Here is a 14,491-nt window from a genome sequence, read left to right on the forward strand (position 1 = left end):
ATAGGTTAGTGGTCCGACAGTCACACGAAGGAAAGAAAAGTAGGTCAGAGACCGATTCCGTTTATGTCACAGTTCCTCACGGACCGGACGCCTAATAACCGAAACAAACTGTGATGTTGAGCTATTCCTCCGGTAAGTGTGACGATTTAACGTTTGACCATCAGGTCTAAGTATCGCGCTCTGCTTATCGATGTATTATGTGCAGGTTTTTGTCCGCTCGCATATTGATTTCAGTAGAAGGGGCGTCCATGACATTTCTCGGGTTGAAAACCTCAGAACCGATCCAGTTGCCACCACAACAAAAACGGTCATGGTGTCAGTGATTTAGTTAGAAAGTTATAAATCATATCAGAGCGTAGCCACAAACCCACACCCATCATCGATGTGAGGTTAATGGTCTGCGTCCCCTTTAAGATGTTGAATAGAGGGATCGAGTCTCATGTATGGGTTGGTCACTTCCAAAGGTACTTCCATTTACGTTATATCTGCTGTGTTCGCCTTAGAAATTGGGGTTGTGCCTCAAAGCCTTTGTGAGCTGTCTATCTAGACAGCATGCTTGTGCTTGTGTTCTATGTAGGCAGTTCACTATGGTTTGGGCTACAGTGGCGTCATTTTGCTTTCGATTGCGGTTAATCCATGTCCGTTTTGTTGCCACTATAAAGATAGCAGATAAAGGGCGTGAGGTTAGTCACCATTGAAATGAGCCTTTTTAACCAGTCTGAGTACTAGCTGTCAATATTTCAGATGAGACTCTATTACCAGGCAACGATACAAATGCAAGCAAATTTGTGAGACTGACCAGAGCGCATTTTTGCAAAAGGTCAGATGTTCTTGTTTTCTCTGAAGCACACAGTGTTCTTTGCATCATTCTCAGATCTTGCTGGATATTATGCTGAAATTCGTGTTACTTTTCAGCTCAACTTTTCACTTATTTTATGATGACAATCATTTTGAAGTTTGAATTAATTTGGAAAAAAGCCAAAACTGGAAGTACTTTTATTGCAAAACACTGTATAGGGCAGACAGGGTTAGTTGTTACATTTTTACTTTATTTCTTAACACTGATTAATATTTGAAAAAGAAAATATGTATAGGCAGAAATCTTAAACTCTTGACTACAAATTTGTTTTTAAACGTTTCTACCATGTAAAAAGATACAATTCATTTAACATGTTACCCACATGTGACAACATGCCCCAGTAGTGTGGCTTATTTTGGCACACTTCATTATTATTACAGTGTGATGACAATACATTTTAAATATTAATATTAATTATTTATTTTTGAAATTATTTTTAAATGTACATTTTTACAATTTAATTTGAATATCTGTATTTTTAAATGATATTTTTCATTTTTATTGTTAATAATAATAATTATTATTATTAAATGTATTATTTTGTAATTTTTATATAAAATTTAATACAATACAATATTAATAAATATTAAGTATTTAGAATACTAATATTTGTTAAATGTAAATGAATACTAATATTTTAAAATGTTAATAATACATATTAATTAACATTGAACACCAAATAGTTCTAAATGATTGTAAAACATTTGAAATGCATGTGACAATTTGCTTCAGCTTTACATTTGTGAAAAATACTATACCCTACCTTAAAAAACTGTTTGCTTTCAGTCGTGACAAGTCCAACAAGTTATGTGTAAGTGCTACTTCCATATTGTAAGACGGGTGTGTGGTGTTCAGTTGAAGTCACTGCATTCCTAAAGTACAGCATCAAACACTCATCATTAGGGCGTTCATCAGCACTCATTTCCAGAATTAGTTGTTTTTCCTTAAACCACGTCTGGACTTTCTTCTGTTCATCCACACGTCATGTTTCTCCTAAATTTGTCTGTAATAACTTGAAATGAGGCTCGTAATTAGGATGAGTAATACACAGGTAGGCCTTTAAATGTGACATTATAATCATGTTGCCATGAAGGGAGGTTTGATTTGCATGCTTGGCTTTCACCATACTGAAATCGACTTGAATTAGAATAAACTGAGATGACCTACTTTGATCTTTTTTTGCTTGTCGCTTCTTCCTCTTTTTTTTTTTATCTTTGGCAGTCTGTTAAGGCAAGCCCACGCACTCAAGAATAGATCATTTGGAGATGGGTGGAGTGAAGGCAGTGTATGAGCTATGAGAATAATTCCAGAGTTTAACACTTTTGTTTAACTATGTGAATATGAAAAATGACGTATACATCACACACATAACTGCACTGTTGCTCCAGTGTAGGCATTCAAACGGCTGATTGAAGGGTCTGCAAATGCACTTTTTATTTTGGCAGAAATTCCCATTTGAACACAGGGGACTCCTGTTTCATTTACAGCGAGAGAAAATGGGTCTTCCGGCCCTTTCTGTCTGCCAGTTGCATTTCTGTAATCTAAATGTGGCCTAGATTGCAAGCTTTCCAAGGGTTTCCTGGCAACCAGAGCAGGTCATTGATGATGCTCACCGATTCCTCCGTGTGTTGTGGGAGTATGAGAGAGATTTATTTTTTTTTCTTTGTCATTTTGTTTGTAGATGATAAGGAAGCTCAAGTTACCTATTAACTTGTCTTAAAGGAATAGTTTACCCAAAAAAGAAAATACTGTCATCACTCACTTCAGTCTATACCTGTATGAATTTCTGTATTCTGTGGAATGTCTCAAGATTTTTTTTTCTTTCTTGGCTACTGTTAAATTTGTTTGATCTTTTATGTACTACTATTCAAACTCCTTTCAATAGCAGTTTAATCAATGGAAATAGTCCTGCTTGTTTTAACCACGTATTTAAAACCTAATTTAGATTGTACAGTTGTAAGTTATTAATGACCTATATTAAAATGACCTTTTTATCCAATGTTTTAGAGGTCATTTTATCACAACTTGTTCCATATTTAGTTGCTCTAACAGATGTGTTCCAGTCAGGTTTAGGACCCTTCGTATTACAGAATCTGGCCAATATTTAATTGGCAGTTGACTCTGGATATTTAAAGGATAGATCTTTTTCAGTTTGTATTGGTAATTTGTGTTCTGCATTGACTAAATTAAACAGCGGCATGCCGCAGGGTTCTATTCTTGGGCCTATTTTATTTTTATTTTATATGTGCCCATTAGGCTAAATTTTTCATAAACACAATAGTTTGTATCATCTGTTTGCTGACGGTACCTAGCTACTAGTATACAGTGGATATAAAAAAAGTCTACACACACCTGTTAAAATGCCAGGTTTCTGTGATGTAAAAAAAAAAAAATGAGACCAAGATAAATAATTTCTGAACTTTTTCCACCTTTAATGTAAACTATAACCTGTACAACTAAATTAAAAAACAAACTGGAATATTTTGGGAAAGGTGGAGTAAAAATAAAAAACTAAAATAATGTGGTTGCATAAGTGTGTACACCCTCAGTTCTAGCTGAAGAAAAACAGCCCTAAAGCGTGATGCTGCCACCACCATGCTTCACTGCGAGTATGGTGTTCCTTTGGTGATGTGCAGTGTTGTTTTTGTGCCAAACATAACTTTTAGAATTATGGCCGAAAAGGTCAACCTTGGTTTCATCAGACCATAACACATTTTCCCACATGCTTTTGGGAGGCTTATAATGTGTTTTTGCCAAATCTAGCCGGGCTTGGATGTTTTTCTTCCCACCTTACCCCATAGCCCAGACATATGAAGAATACGGGAGATTGTTGTCACATGTACTACACAGCCAGTACTTGCCAGAAAATCCTGCAGCTCCTTTATTGTTGCTGTAGGCCTCTTGGCAGCCTCCCTCACCAGTTTTCTTCTCATCTTTTCATCAATTTTGGAGGGACATCCAGTGCTTGGCAAGATCACTGTTGCGCCATATTTTCTCCACTTGATGATGATGACTGTCTTCCATGGTATATCTAATGCCTTGGAAATGACTTTGTACACTTCTCCTGACTGATACCTTTCAACAATGAGATCCCTCTGATGCTTTGGAAGCTCTCTGTGGACCATGGCTTTTGCTGTAAGATGCGAAGGAAATGTCAGGAAAAGCCTACTAGAACAGCTCAACTTTATTTGGCTTTAATCAGAAGCACTTTAAATGATGGCAGGTGTGTACTGACAAAGTTCTGAAATTATTTATCTTGGTCTCATTTTTTTACATCACAGAAACCTGGCATTTTAACAGGGATGTGTAGACTTTTTTATATCCACTGTATATCCCAATTGATCCGTCCTCCAATTGATCTCCATCCTTTGATGCACTTGTACATTGCTTAGGTGAGGCTAAAGCCAGGTTGGCGAGGGATTTTCTTCATCTTAATACCAAAAAGACTTGTGTGTTGTCTTTGGACCCCCATCTGCCACTAAGGAAATTATAAGTAGGCTGTGTTTTAAGATCATCTCAAGAATTTGGGTATTTTACGCACATTTCTATGCCCATTTTGTGCGTACGCTGTTTTCTAAGCACATATCTGGATTTATAAAAAATTAACTTGGTGCAAATATGTGCATGTGTGCGTGTACGGATGCTCTTGACAGTGCGTACGCACTCTTTTTCCTGAGTAATGATTTTAAACTGTTTTCATTTCGATATACACATTTACATTAAATAGCCTATTCCACTCTCATCAATGGAGATAAGCACTGAAATTACATAGTCATTAGACAGAAGTTAAACCAAAATTATGTGAATTTAGACGCATTTGTAGTTGATGTGCTTAATCACTTTTCCCGTGGCATGCAATGTTTTAATGACAGCGATGAGTGCTATAATAATTCATATATTTAAACTAAACTGCAGATCTCATGTTATGAGAATTTTTTTAGCGAGAACAATGATCAGTGATGCACACTTATTTCTATATTATGGCGGACACTGCTGGATTCAGTGGTCGAACGGTCCATTGCCTGGTTTGAATATGAAAAATACCACTGTATTTGAAGGATTAAATTTGGGGGGGACGGGAAGATTTGCCTGCCTTTTTAAAATACTTTGTCAGTGACGCGCGAGTCAGACAATTGTATTTACACTGCAATAAATGGCTTACCTGTTTCCACTAAAAATAGCTAAAAGATGTTTTCAGCAAAACTACATAAATTTTATTTTGAGTTGTTTAAAACAATTGAAATACTATTTGGTCAGTGGAAAGAATGAGGTCAAGTATATGCTAAAATTTATCTGAGAACTAAACGGTTTTGTTTTTATGGATATTTTGATATTTTAAAACATTCTGGATTATTTTGGCAATAAAAATTCATGTGGCACAAATGGCATTTAGTCCGTATCTCATATTCTTGTACCTTTGACGGTGTTAAACATGGTGTCACATGGATGGGAATATTCATGGAAATTATATGCAGATGAGGTTATGCATAGTAAAACTAGTCATTGTAAGCTCCATATATGGTGATTTCTGGGAGGAGACGAGGTGGAGATGCACGTACACACAATCTTTCAATTTTTGCACATGTTCTGGCATACGCATGCTTTTATAAATCTGAAAACTTTTGTGCATACACAAAATCTAGCTTTTGTGTGTACGTACACATTTAGGATGAAATCTACGGAGAGTTTTATACATGAGGCCCCAGGAAACTGTCATTCATGCATATCATCACGCATTGATTACTGTAGTTCTTTATATAGGCATTTCTCAGGGTCAGTTATCTCGTCTTGCAGTGGCCAAGCTCTTGACTCGTACAAAGAAGAGGGACTATCACCCCAGTTTTGGTCTCCCTTTACTGGTTGCCTGTAAAATTTAGAATTGAGTTTTAGGTTCTGTTGTCGGAAAGCATATTGGTTGTATTGCACAATGAAAGATAATGGGGTCCAAAAAAAGGTTTGGTCCATTGGGTTAAAAATAGTTCACGGCCAAAGTGAAGACAGCTTTTTTTCTATTGATAAATACTGACTAGTCTTAACTTTAACTTCTCCTGACCTCAACTTCAATGTATATGTGAAACTGAAATGTAGAATTTTGTTGTCAGCGGAAACATATTTGTTTGTTAAAAATGCAGTTTTTGTCCACAGGATCTTGCCACAGGTGGACGGACATGCATTGAACAGCTGCTTGACTGAATCTGTGTAGTGAGCATCTTTTATTCTCTATACATACATTGATTTAATGCAGCATATTCTAGCCATTTTAAACAACTGTTCTTGAATGATTTTTAATTTTTTTGCCTGTGTTAAGATAATCTAATGGCAGACCAAAGAATGGACATCTCCTCCACAATGAATGAGTTCATGTCCCAGAGTTCTGCAGATCTCATCAGCAGTTCCATTGGCACCACGGGCATGGACTACAACCGCAAGAGGAAGGGCAGCACCACCGAATACCAGTGCGTGAACTCCTGATTGTATAGTAGAATACTATTTATGGCTTATTGTACCTTAAGTTTTGCAAACTGTGTTTGAGCAGTTCTAATCGAAGTAGTATCACATAAAATAGCAATGGGAAATAGTGATGATGTTTTTTGATTACTTTTAAATTAGGCAGTTTTTTAATTGTAATATAATAACAATTTTAATGTTGTCAGATAAGTTTTCTTCACTAATTTTCTTAATAATAAAAAAATGGTATGCAATTATTAATATTTTAAATAATAATTATTATTTATATTATATGTTTAATTATAATATTTATAATAATTTTAAAATATAAAATTTGTGTGTTTAAATCTTTTTATTTATAATGTGTGTGTATATATATCATTTTGTTTTACAGGATTGATGGCTTTTCGTTTGAGTGAGTAGAAATGTTTCCTAATATTTTTCACAAATTTTCCATACTAGTAAGAATTGAAAAATAATATAATTAGAAAAATGTTGTAAAAGGTTGTTTTATTCACTGCTGTGGTTTTTCTTTTGATTTTCACAGTGATAGTATGGACACAGATAAAGATAAGACAATGGGAAGGTAAATGAATTTGAATTGTATGCTGTTATGTTTAAATACAGTTTTAAGACATAAAGAGATCAGTAAATGAATGATAAATGAATAATAAATATGTTTTCCTAAATCCAGGGATGACCAGCATGGCCGGATAAAAAATGCCAGGTAAGGTGAAGATGAAGCTTTTCTCTGCTTAATTAATGTTATATGAAAAAGAGGTGTGTTGCTTGTAGGGCTGGGCGATTTTTCCGATTTTATCAATTAATTCGAATTTAATGTTTTGCCACGATTTTATTTCTTATAAATCGAGGAATCGCGATTTTGAATAGAAATATTACCAGGCGTTAGAATTAGACACTTTGAACGTAGAAAAGAGAAATGAACGATCCAACCGCATGTCGGCGCACGTGATTAACTGCTCGCGTGAGACGCTCTTATGGCTAGGCGTCGTTCTCTATTATAGAGATCCTCAGTGCGGGCGCCATTCAACGTGCTTTTGTGTTGACAAAGATGCGACGCGGACAGTGGAATAGGACAAAATGCCAGAAGATGGGAGTGAACGTCTTTTAACTTGAGGTCTGCGTTTTTATAATGCCGTTTCATGCATGAGACGCAATCGTCAAACACGTCCATGTTTACATAGAAAATCAATGGAAAAGCAGCGCAATTGAATAAAAAACCTGTGAAGAACTACTACTGTATGTCTGATATTTCATGTTTGCATCATGTTGACAGGCTGAAAGCTGTTGTTCATGGTTTTCACTGAATATTTATTGTTAATAGTCTACTTTCTGACCTAGAGAAATCAGAAAGAGCTTTGTTAGCAAGTGTTTACACGCCAGGAATTTGACTTGGTGACATTTACATCATGTTGACAACTTCATGTGTGATGCATTGGAACAGAATTTTCTTTAACTAGAGGGTCAATAAAGAAAAAGTTACTTGAATCGTTGTAGTTACATTAAGTAAAAAAAAAAAAAAAATGAGAATCGGTCAAACGTTCTGGAAAAATATCGATATTCTATTTTCTTTTATTTTTTTGCTAAATCGCCCAGCCCTAGTTGCTTGTATGTTTTCAGCTGATTATTTTACGTTATTTTATTTTATTTTTAGGGAGGCTCACAGTCAGATCGAGAAGAGACGCAGGGATAAAATGAACAGTTTTATAGACGAGTTGGCTTCGTTAGTCCCCACTTGCAGTGCTATGTCTCGTAAGTTGGACAAACTCACTGTACTGCGCATGGCCGTCCAACACATGAAGACATTACGAGGTGAGAGCTTTCTACCACGGCGCAGGCCAAACTGCATTTGAGTTCATTATGAGTCTAAATCCAGACTTTTTCCACATTTAATTATGCTTGGCTTTTCTGTTTCTCTCTTTTTCTTGTAGGGGCCACCAACCCATACACAGAAGCAAATTATAAACCAGCATTCTTGTCGGATGATGAATTAAAGCACTTGATTTTAAGGGTGTGTTTAAAATATCAACTCCAAGGCTTTTGAGAATTTATCTTGTGGAAAACTTTTAGGATCTGTTTAAAAACTCTCCATCCCTCTCTCTCCGCAGGCTGCCGATGGCTTCCTCTTTGTAGTTGGTTGCGATCGTGGAAAGATTCTCTTCGTCTCAGAGTCTGTTTATAAAATTCTTAATTACACTCAGGTATATTTTCTGCACAGTGATCTCCTTGCTCAGATACAGTAAAGTTTTTGATGTTAATGCAAATTGTTTTGTTTTGAACCATCAGAATGATCTAATTGGCCAGAGTTTGTTTGACTACCTGCATCCAAAAGACATTGCCAAAGTTAAAGAGCAGCTGTCATCGTCAGACACGGCTCCTCGGGAACGACTCATCGATGCCAAAAGTAATGTTTGTTTTTATAAATGTTACCATTTTACCCACATTTAAGCCCAAGGCACTTGAACTGATGTTCGGTTCTCTCTGAAGCTGGTCTACCAGTGAAGACTGACATCACTCCCGGCCCCTCCAGACTGTGTTCAGGAGCCCGACGATCTTTCTTCTGTAGAATGAAATGCAACCGTCCATCTGTCAAGATGGAGGACAAGGACTTCCCCTCAACCTGCTCTAAAAAGAAAGGTATCACTCACTGTGCAGGTAGTTTGCATGGGATAAAAGACTCTGAAAACAGAGCAATAAACAGAGAAAAAAAATAGATAGTTAAAAAAATTAAGTGTATCTATGAACATTTTTTTTGAAAATAACTAAAATTGTCAAATATTTGTGATTTTAAAATATAATTTCTATAATAAAATAACATCTGTGTGTGTATGTATATATTTATTTTGATTAAAATAATTTATGAAATATGTATGTTTATATAGAGCACATATTTTATATATAAACAATATTAATTTATACTAGAATTATAAAATTCTAATTATTGTGTCGTGGCCTAATGGTTAGAGAGTCGGACTCGTAATCCAAAGGTTGTGGGTTCGAGTCTCGGGCTGGCAGGGATTGTAGGTGGGGGGAGTGAATGTCCGGGCGCCGCAACATAAATGGCTGCCCACTGCTCCGGCTGTGTGTTCATGGTGTGTGTGTGTTCACTGCTGTGTGTGTGCACGTTGGATGGGTTAAATGCAGAGCACGAATTCCGAGTATGGGTCACCATACTTGGCAGTATGTCACTTCACTTAAAAATATATATATAAAATATAAAAATAAATGCACACTGGCAGAATGTTTATTAATGAAATATATCTGCTATTTGATATTTTTCCATTATTTTGTGTTCACAAATAGCTTTGTTGCTTGAGAGGCTGATTAAAATATAATTTGTTATTAAATATAAATGTAAATATGTATGTGTATTTGAGAGAGAGAGAGAATATTTGGGAAAATGCATATTTTATATATTTTTGTAAATGTTGTTTTAACATGCTGTATATTAGAATTATTAAATTCTAAATTATTACAATCATTATACTTCTAAAATAAAATGTAAAAAAAGAATAGTTTTTTAACAGTTGTTTAGGGTTATGTATGAATTAGTCAATGTATAGAATATATTAGCAAAAAAATGTTTATTAATAAAATATATCTGCTATTATTTTGTATTCTCTAATGGCTTTTTTGCTTCAGAGGCTGATGGATAAATCTTTCCCTGTCTCTACAGCAGACCGTAAGAGTTTCTGTACCATCCATAGCACTGGCTACCTGAAAAGCTGGCCGCCCACCAAGATGGGATTAGACGAGGATAACGAACCCGATAATGAGGGCTGCAACCTCAGCTGTCTAGTGGCCATCGGCCGCCTACACCCACATATCATCCCCCAGCCCATGAACGGCGACATCCGCGTTAAACCCACAGAATACGTCTCCCGCCACGCTATCGATGGCAAGTTTGTTTTCGTCGACCAGAGGTGAGAAGGTGCTTTTAGATCCATCTTACTTCATCTAATCTTTTTATAGGGCACCAGCTAAAATTTTATATGCAACTTTTAAGGTTCAAAAGACCACTAATAATGTGTGTTGAGCAGAATTGATAACTCTCTAAAATGAGATTTGAATAGTCAGAAACCTCAAGGGTCTACAAGTATTGATTTCAGTTCATGTCAGTGAATTAGCTTCTCATTTAATCCATTAGTTTATCACCGCAATTCATTGTTTCCATTTAGGGCGACAGCCATCTTGGCCTACTTGCCTCAGGAGCTTCTAGGAACGTCATTTTATGAGTATTTTCACCAGGATGACATCGGTCACCTCGCAGAGTGCCACAGACAAGGTTTCTGTTTTATTGGCTCGATCAAATCATTCATACTGTTTGGAAATGAATGTTTTAAAAGTAATTTACTGTTATAATGCCATTTGTAATAAATGCTCTTTTGCTTTTTTACTTCAGTGCTACAGATGAGAGAGAAGATTCATACAAACTGTTACAAATTCAAGATAAAAGACGGCTCTTTCATCACTCTGAGGAGCCGCTGGTTCAGCTTCATGAACCCCTGGACCAAAGAGGTGGAATATATCGTCTCTACAAACACTGTGGTTTCGTAAGTGTCACATCACATTATGTTTGTGTAAATAAGAAAGTGCTCAACCGAAATGATTAAATCAACCCTCTCTCTTGGATCATGCAGAGGAAATGATCACAGGCCCTGTTGAATTCATGATCTAATAAATTTGCCTTTCATACACTACATAACTCAAAACTGAGCACATTTACTTTCATGTTATTGCACACAAATAACTAGAGAATGTGATTCTAAAAATGATGTCATTTACCTTAAAAACAACATTTCTGATAACACTGTTGAAAAATATTATTTAAAAAAAAACATTGATTTTGTTTGTATTACATGTAAAATTTTAATTCAATAATATAAAATGAAAAAAACTACAACATAAAATAAAATAATAATAAGCATGATGATTATATACACTGCCGGTCAAAAGTTTGGGATCAGTAAAATTTAATTTTTTTTTTTTTTTTTAAAGAAGTTTCTTCTTCTCATCAACTCTTGATCTATTTGATCAAAAAAAAAAAAGAATTTTCAGCATCACACTCCAGTCTTCAGTGTCACATGATCCTTCAGAAATCATTCTAATATGTGACCCTGGACCACAAACCCAGTCTTAAGTCGCTGGGGTATATTTGTAGCAATAGCCAAAAATACATTGTATGGCTCAAAATTATTGATTTTTCTTTTATGCCAAAAATCATTAGGACATTAAGTAAAGATCATGTTCCATGAAGATATTTTGTACATTTCCTACTGTAAATATATCAAAACTTAATTTTTGATTAGTGAAATGCATTGCTAATAACTTCATTTGGACAGCTTTAAAGGCAAGTTTCTCAATATTTAGAATTTTTTGCACCCTCAGATTCCAGATTTTCAAATAGATGCATCTCGGCCAAATATTGTCCTATCCTAATATACCATACATCAATGGAAAGCTTATTTATTCTGCTTTAAGGAGATGTATAAATCTCAATTTTGAGAAAAGTTTTGTGGTTCAGGGTCAGAATTATGCTGATTTATAATCAATGTTGGAAACCGTTGTGCTGCTTCATATTTTTTGGGGACATGTGATTTTTTTTTTTTTTTTTTTAGGATTCTTCTTTGAGTAATAAAAAGTTTAAAAGAACAGCATTGATTTAAAAATAATAATGTTACAATTTGTGTTACAATATACAATGCTATTCAAAAGTTTGGGGTCAGTAATTTTTTTTCTTATTTTTTTTTAAGAAATTAATACTTTTATTCTGGAGGGATGTGTTAAATGAATAAATGTCATAGTAAAGACTTGTATTGTTAGAAAAGATTGCTATTTTGAACAAATGCTGTTCTTTTTAACTTTGTATTCATCGAAGAATCAAATAAAAAAGTATCACAGGTTCCAAGCAGCACAACAGTTTCAACACTGATAATAAATCAGCATATTAGAATGATTTCTGAAGTATCATGTGACACTGAAGACTGGAGTAATGATGCTGAAAATTCAGCGCTGCATCACAGAAATAAATTCTATTTTAAAGTATATTAAAATAGGAAACCAATATTAGAAATTGCAATAAGATTTCACAATATTACTGTTTTTGTCTGTATTTTTGATCGAATAAATACAGCCTTGATGAGCAGAAGAGACTCCCTTAAAAAACATAAATCTTCCCAAACTTTAATAATAAAACTTTTGAGCAGCAGTGTATAGATATAAAGATGATAATATATCTTTTTATACTGTTAGTACAATAAATAATAAATGTTTATAGAAGTAAACTCATTACACACATTATGAATAATAATAATAATAAAATATTTTACTTAAACATTTTATAATACATTAGTATTAATAATACAAATACTATAATAGTGTTATGTAACTGAATTATTTGTGTGTAATGTGTATGCTAATTTGTTTATAATTAATAGTTTTATAATATTATTTTATTAAAGTAAATAGAATATTATAATAATCAGAAGAAATTGAATAATATACAAATGTATTAAAAGTATTAATAGTATTAGTATAGTAATGTTAATTATTTTATATATACTATTAATACTATGTGTATTAATAATGATGGTGTAAAGAATAATTTATTATTATTTATTAACAGTATTATATAAAACATGTTTCTTATTAATAACAATAAAAGAATGAGTTCAGATTCTGCCAGTTTTTAACTCAGAAATGTCCCATTTTGAATGTCAGTGGTGTTTTTATATTAATTATATTCTGTTGATTGTGTTGTTTCAGGGGTAGTATGCTGGAAGGAGCAGATCCTAGTTATTCGCAGTCAGCCTCGTCCCCTCAGAGCATGGACAGCGTTTTAACATCAGGAGACGGTGAGATCTTTTTCCAGCTGAGCATTTTCTCTTACAGATTTCTTTTTATACATTTATGTGTGTATGTTTCTGACAGGTGGGAGGAAACGTCCTTTTCAGACGGTTCCTGGTATTCCAGGAGGGACTAGAGCCGGAGCTGGCAAGATTGGACGCATGATAGCTGAGGAAGTGATGGAGATTCAGAGGTAAGTGCAGCATCTGGCACACAGGTTGCACTGCAATATCATTCACTAAAATATTTGATTCTATAATGATGTCACCCCCCCCCCCCCCCCCCAGGATTCGAGGCTCCTCCCCTTCCAGCTGTGGCTCCAGTCCTTTAAATATCACTGCCACGCCCCCACCTGACACCTGCTCTCCAGGGGGAAAGAAGGTGAGAGAGCCGCCTCGCAAAATCACTCTTTGACCACATTTACAGCTACAGTTAAAGGAATAGTTCACCCAAAAAAGAAAATTTGCTGAAAAAGTACTCACCCTCAGGCCATCCAAGATGTAGATGAGTGTTTCTTCATCAGAATATATTTGGAGAAATTTAGCATTGTCACGTTTACAAACGGATCCTCTGCAGTGAATGGGTGCCGTCAGAATGAGAGTCCAAACAGCTGATAAAAACATCACAATAATTTACAAACCATCAATTAATGTCTTGTGAAGTGAAAAGCTGTGTTTGTAGAAAATCCATCAGTAAGGCTTTAAACTATTGGTTCTGGACAAAATACCAATCAATAATGCAAAATTAACAGAGATTTGCAGCAAGTTTTAATTTAACTTAAACTATAACCTTTAAACTATTCCTTTAAGGCAAAACTCCCCAGGTGAATAAGGTAAAAAAAACATGGATATGATTGATAAGATGATTGATTAAAAAATATTTATTTTGTGTGTGTATTACAAATTTTATGAAACGTTATGTTCTCAAACTCATCTATATCCAATTTGCATATATTCCCAGAACCGAAATCTAAATCTAATAAAAAATCTTTTTTTTTTTTACTTAAAGGGACTTTGGACTTTCTCTTTTTATCACTCCATAATTCAGAAAATACTGTGAACAGTTTTCACGTTTTTAGAAATAAAATGTTATATAAAATATTGAATAAAACTGTAAAGTTATATGTAAATTTTCTCAAAATATACAGATGCAACTAAAGTGCAATAAAATAAATATTTAAATATGTTTCGAATGTTTTCTTTAATTAATCTGAAAGAGAATGTTATGAAAAAACCAATAGCCCCAAATCCAAAAATTGAGTGGTGCATAAAAAATGGTGTCTTGTTTCTTTTGATTCTTTTATATTACTGTTTTGTT

At 34.5% G+C, this 14,491-nt stretch overlaps 1 protein-coding gene across 2 annotated transcripts in view; it reads left to right on the forward strand.

The window, feature by feature from the left end:
- The window catches only part of bmal1a (basic helix-loop-helix ARNT like 1a), a 15,465-nt gene continuing 974 nt past the window's right edge, over positions 1-14,491 (forward strand). The window contains exons 1-17 of one of the 2 annotated variants that reach the window (XM_079412245.1): positions 1-132; positions 6,005-6,061; positions 6,168-6,315; positions 6,702-6,722; positions 6,855-6,893; positions 7,002-7,034; positions 7,983-8,140; positions 8,260-8,339; positions 8,437-8,529; positions 8,615-8,732; positions 8,816-8,965; positions 10,005-10,251; positions 10,507-10,613; positions 10,731-10,881; positions 13,094-13,182; positions 13,259-13,367; positions 13,462-13,555. In XM_079412245.1, coding sequence (XP_079268371.1) covers positions 6,176-6,315; positions 6,702-6,722; positions 6,855-6,893; positions 7,002-7,034; positions 7,983-8,140; positions 8,260-8,339; positions 8,437-8,529; positions 8,615-8,732; positions 8,816-8,965; positions 10,005-10,251; positions 10,507-10,613; positions 10,731-10,881; positions 13,094-13,182; positions 13,259-13,367; positions 13,462-13,555 — 1,629 coding nt within the window. In that variant the 5' untranslated portion in view covers positions 1-132; positions 6,005-6,061; positions 6,168-6,175. Of the gene's footprint in view, positions 133-423; positions 465-6,004; positions 6,062-6,167; positions 6,316-6,701; positions 6,723-6,854; positions 6,894-7,001; positions 7,035-7,982; positions 8,141-8,259; positions 8,340-8,436; positions 8,530-8,614; positions 8,733-8,815; positions 8,966-10,004; positions 10,252-10,506; positions 10,614-10,730; positions 10,882-13,093; positions 13,183-13,258; positions 13,368-13,461; positions 13,556-14,491 lie in introns of those variants that run through there. The other variant, XM_079412246.1, reaches the window with a different exon arrangement.

This window comes from Barbus barbus (assembly GCF_936440315.1).
Source record: "Barbus barbus genome assembly, chromosome: 48".
NCBI lineage: Eukaryota > Metazoa > Chordata > Actinopteri > Cypriniformes > Cyprinidae > Barbus > Barbus barbus.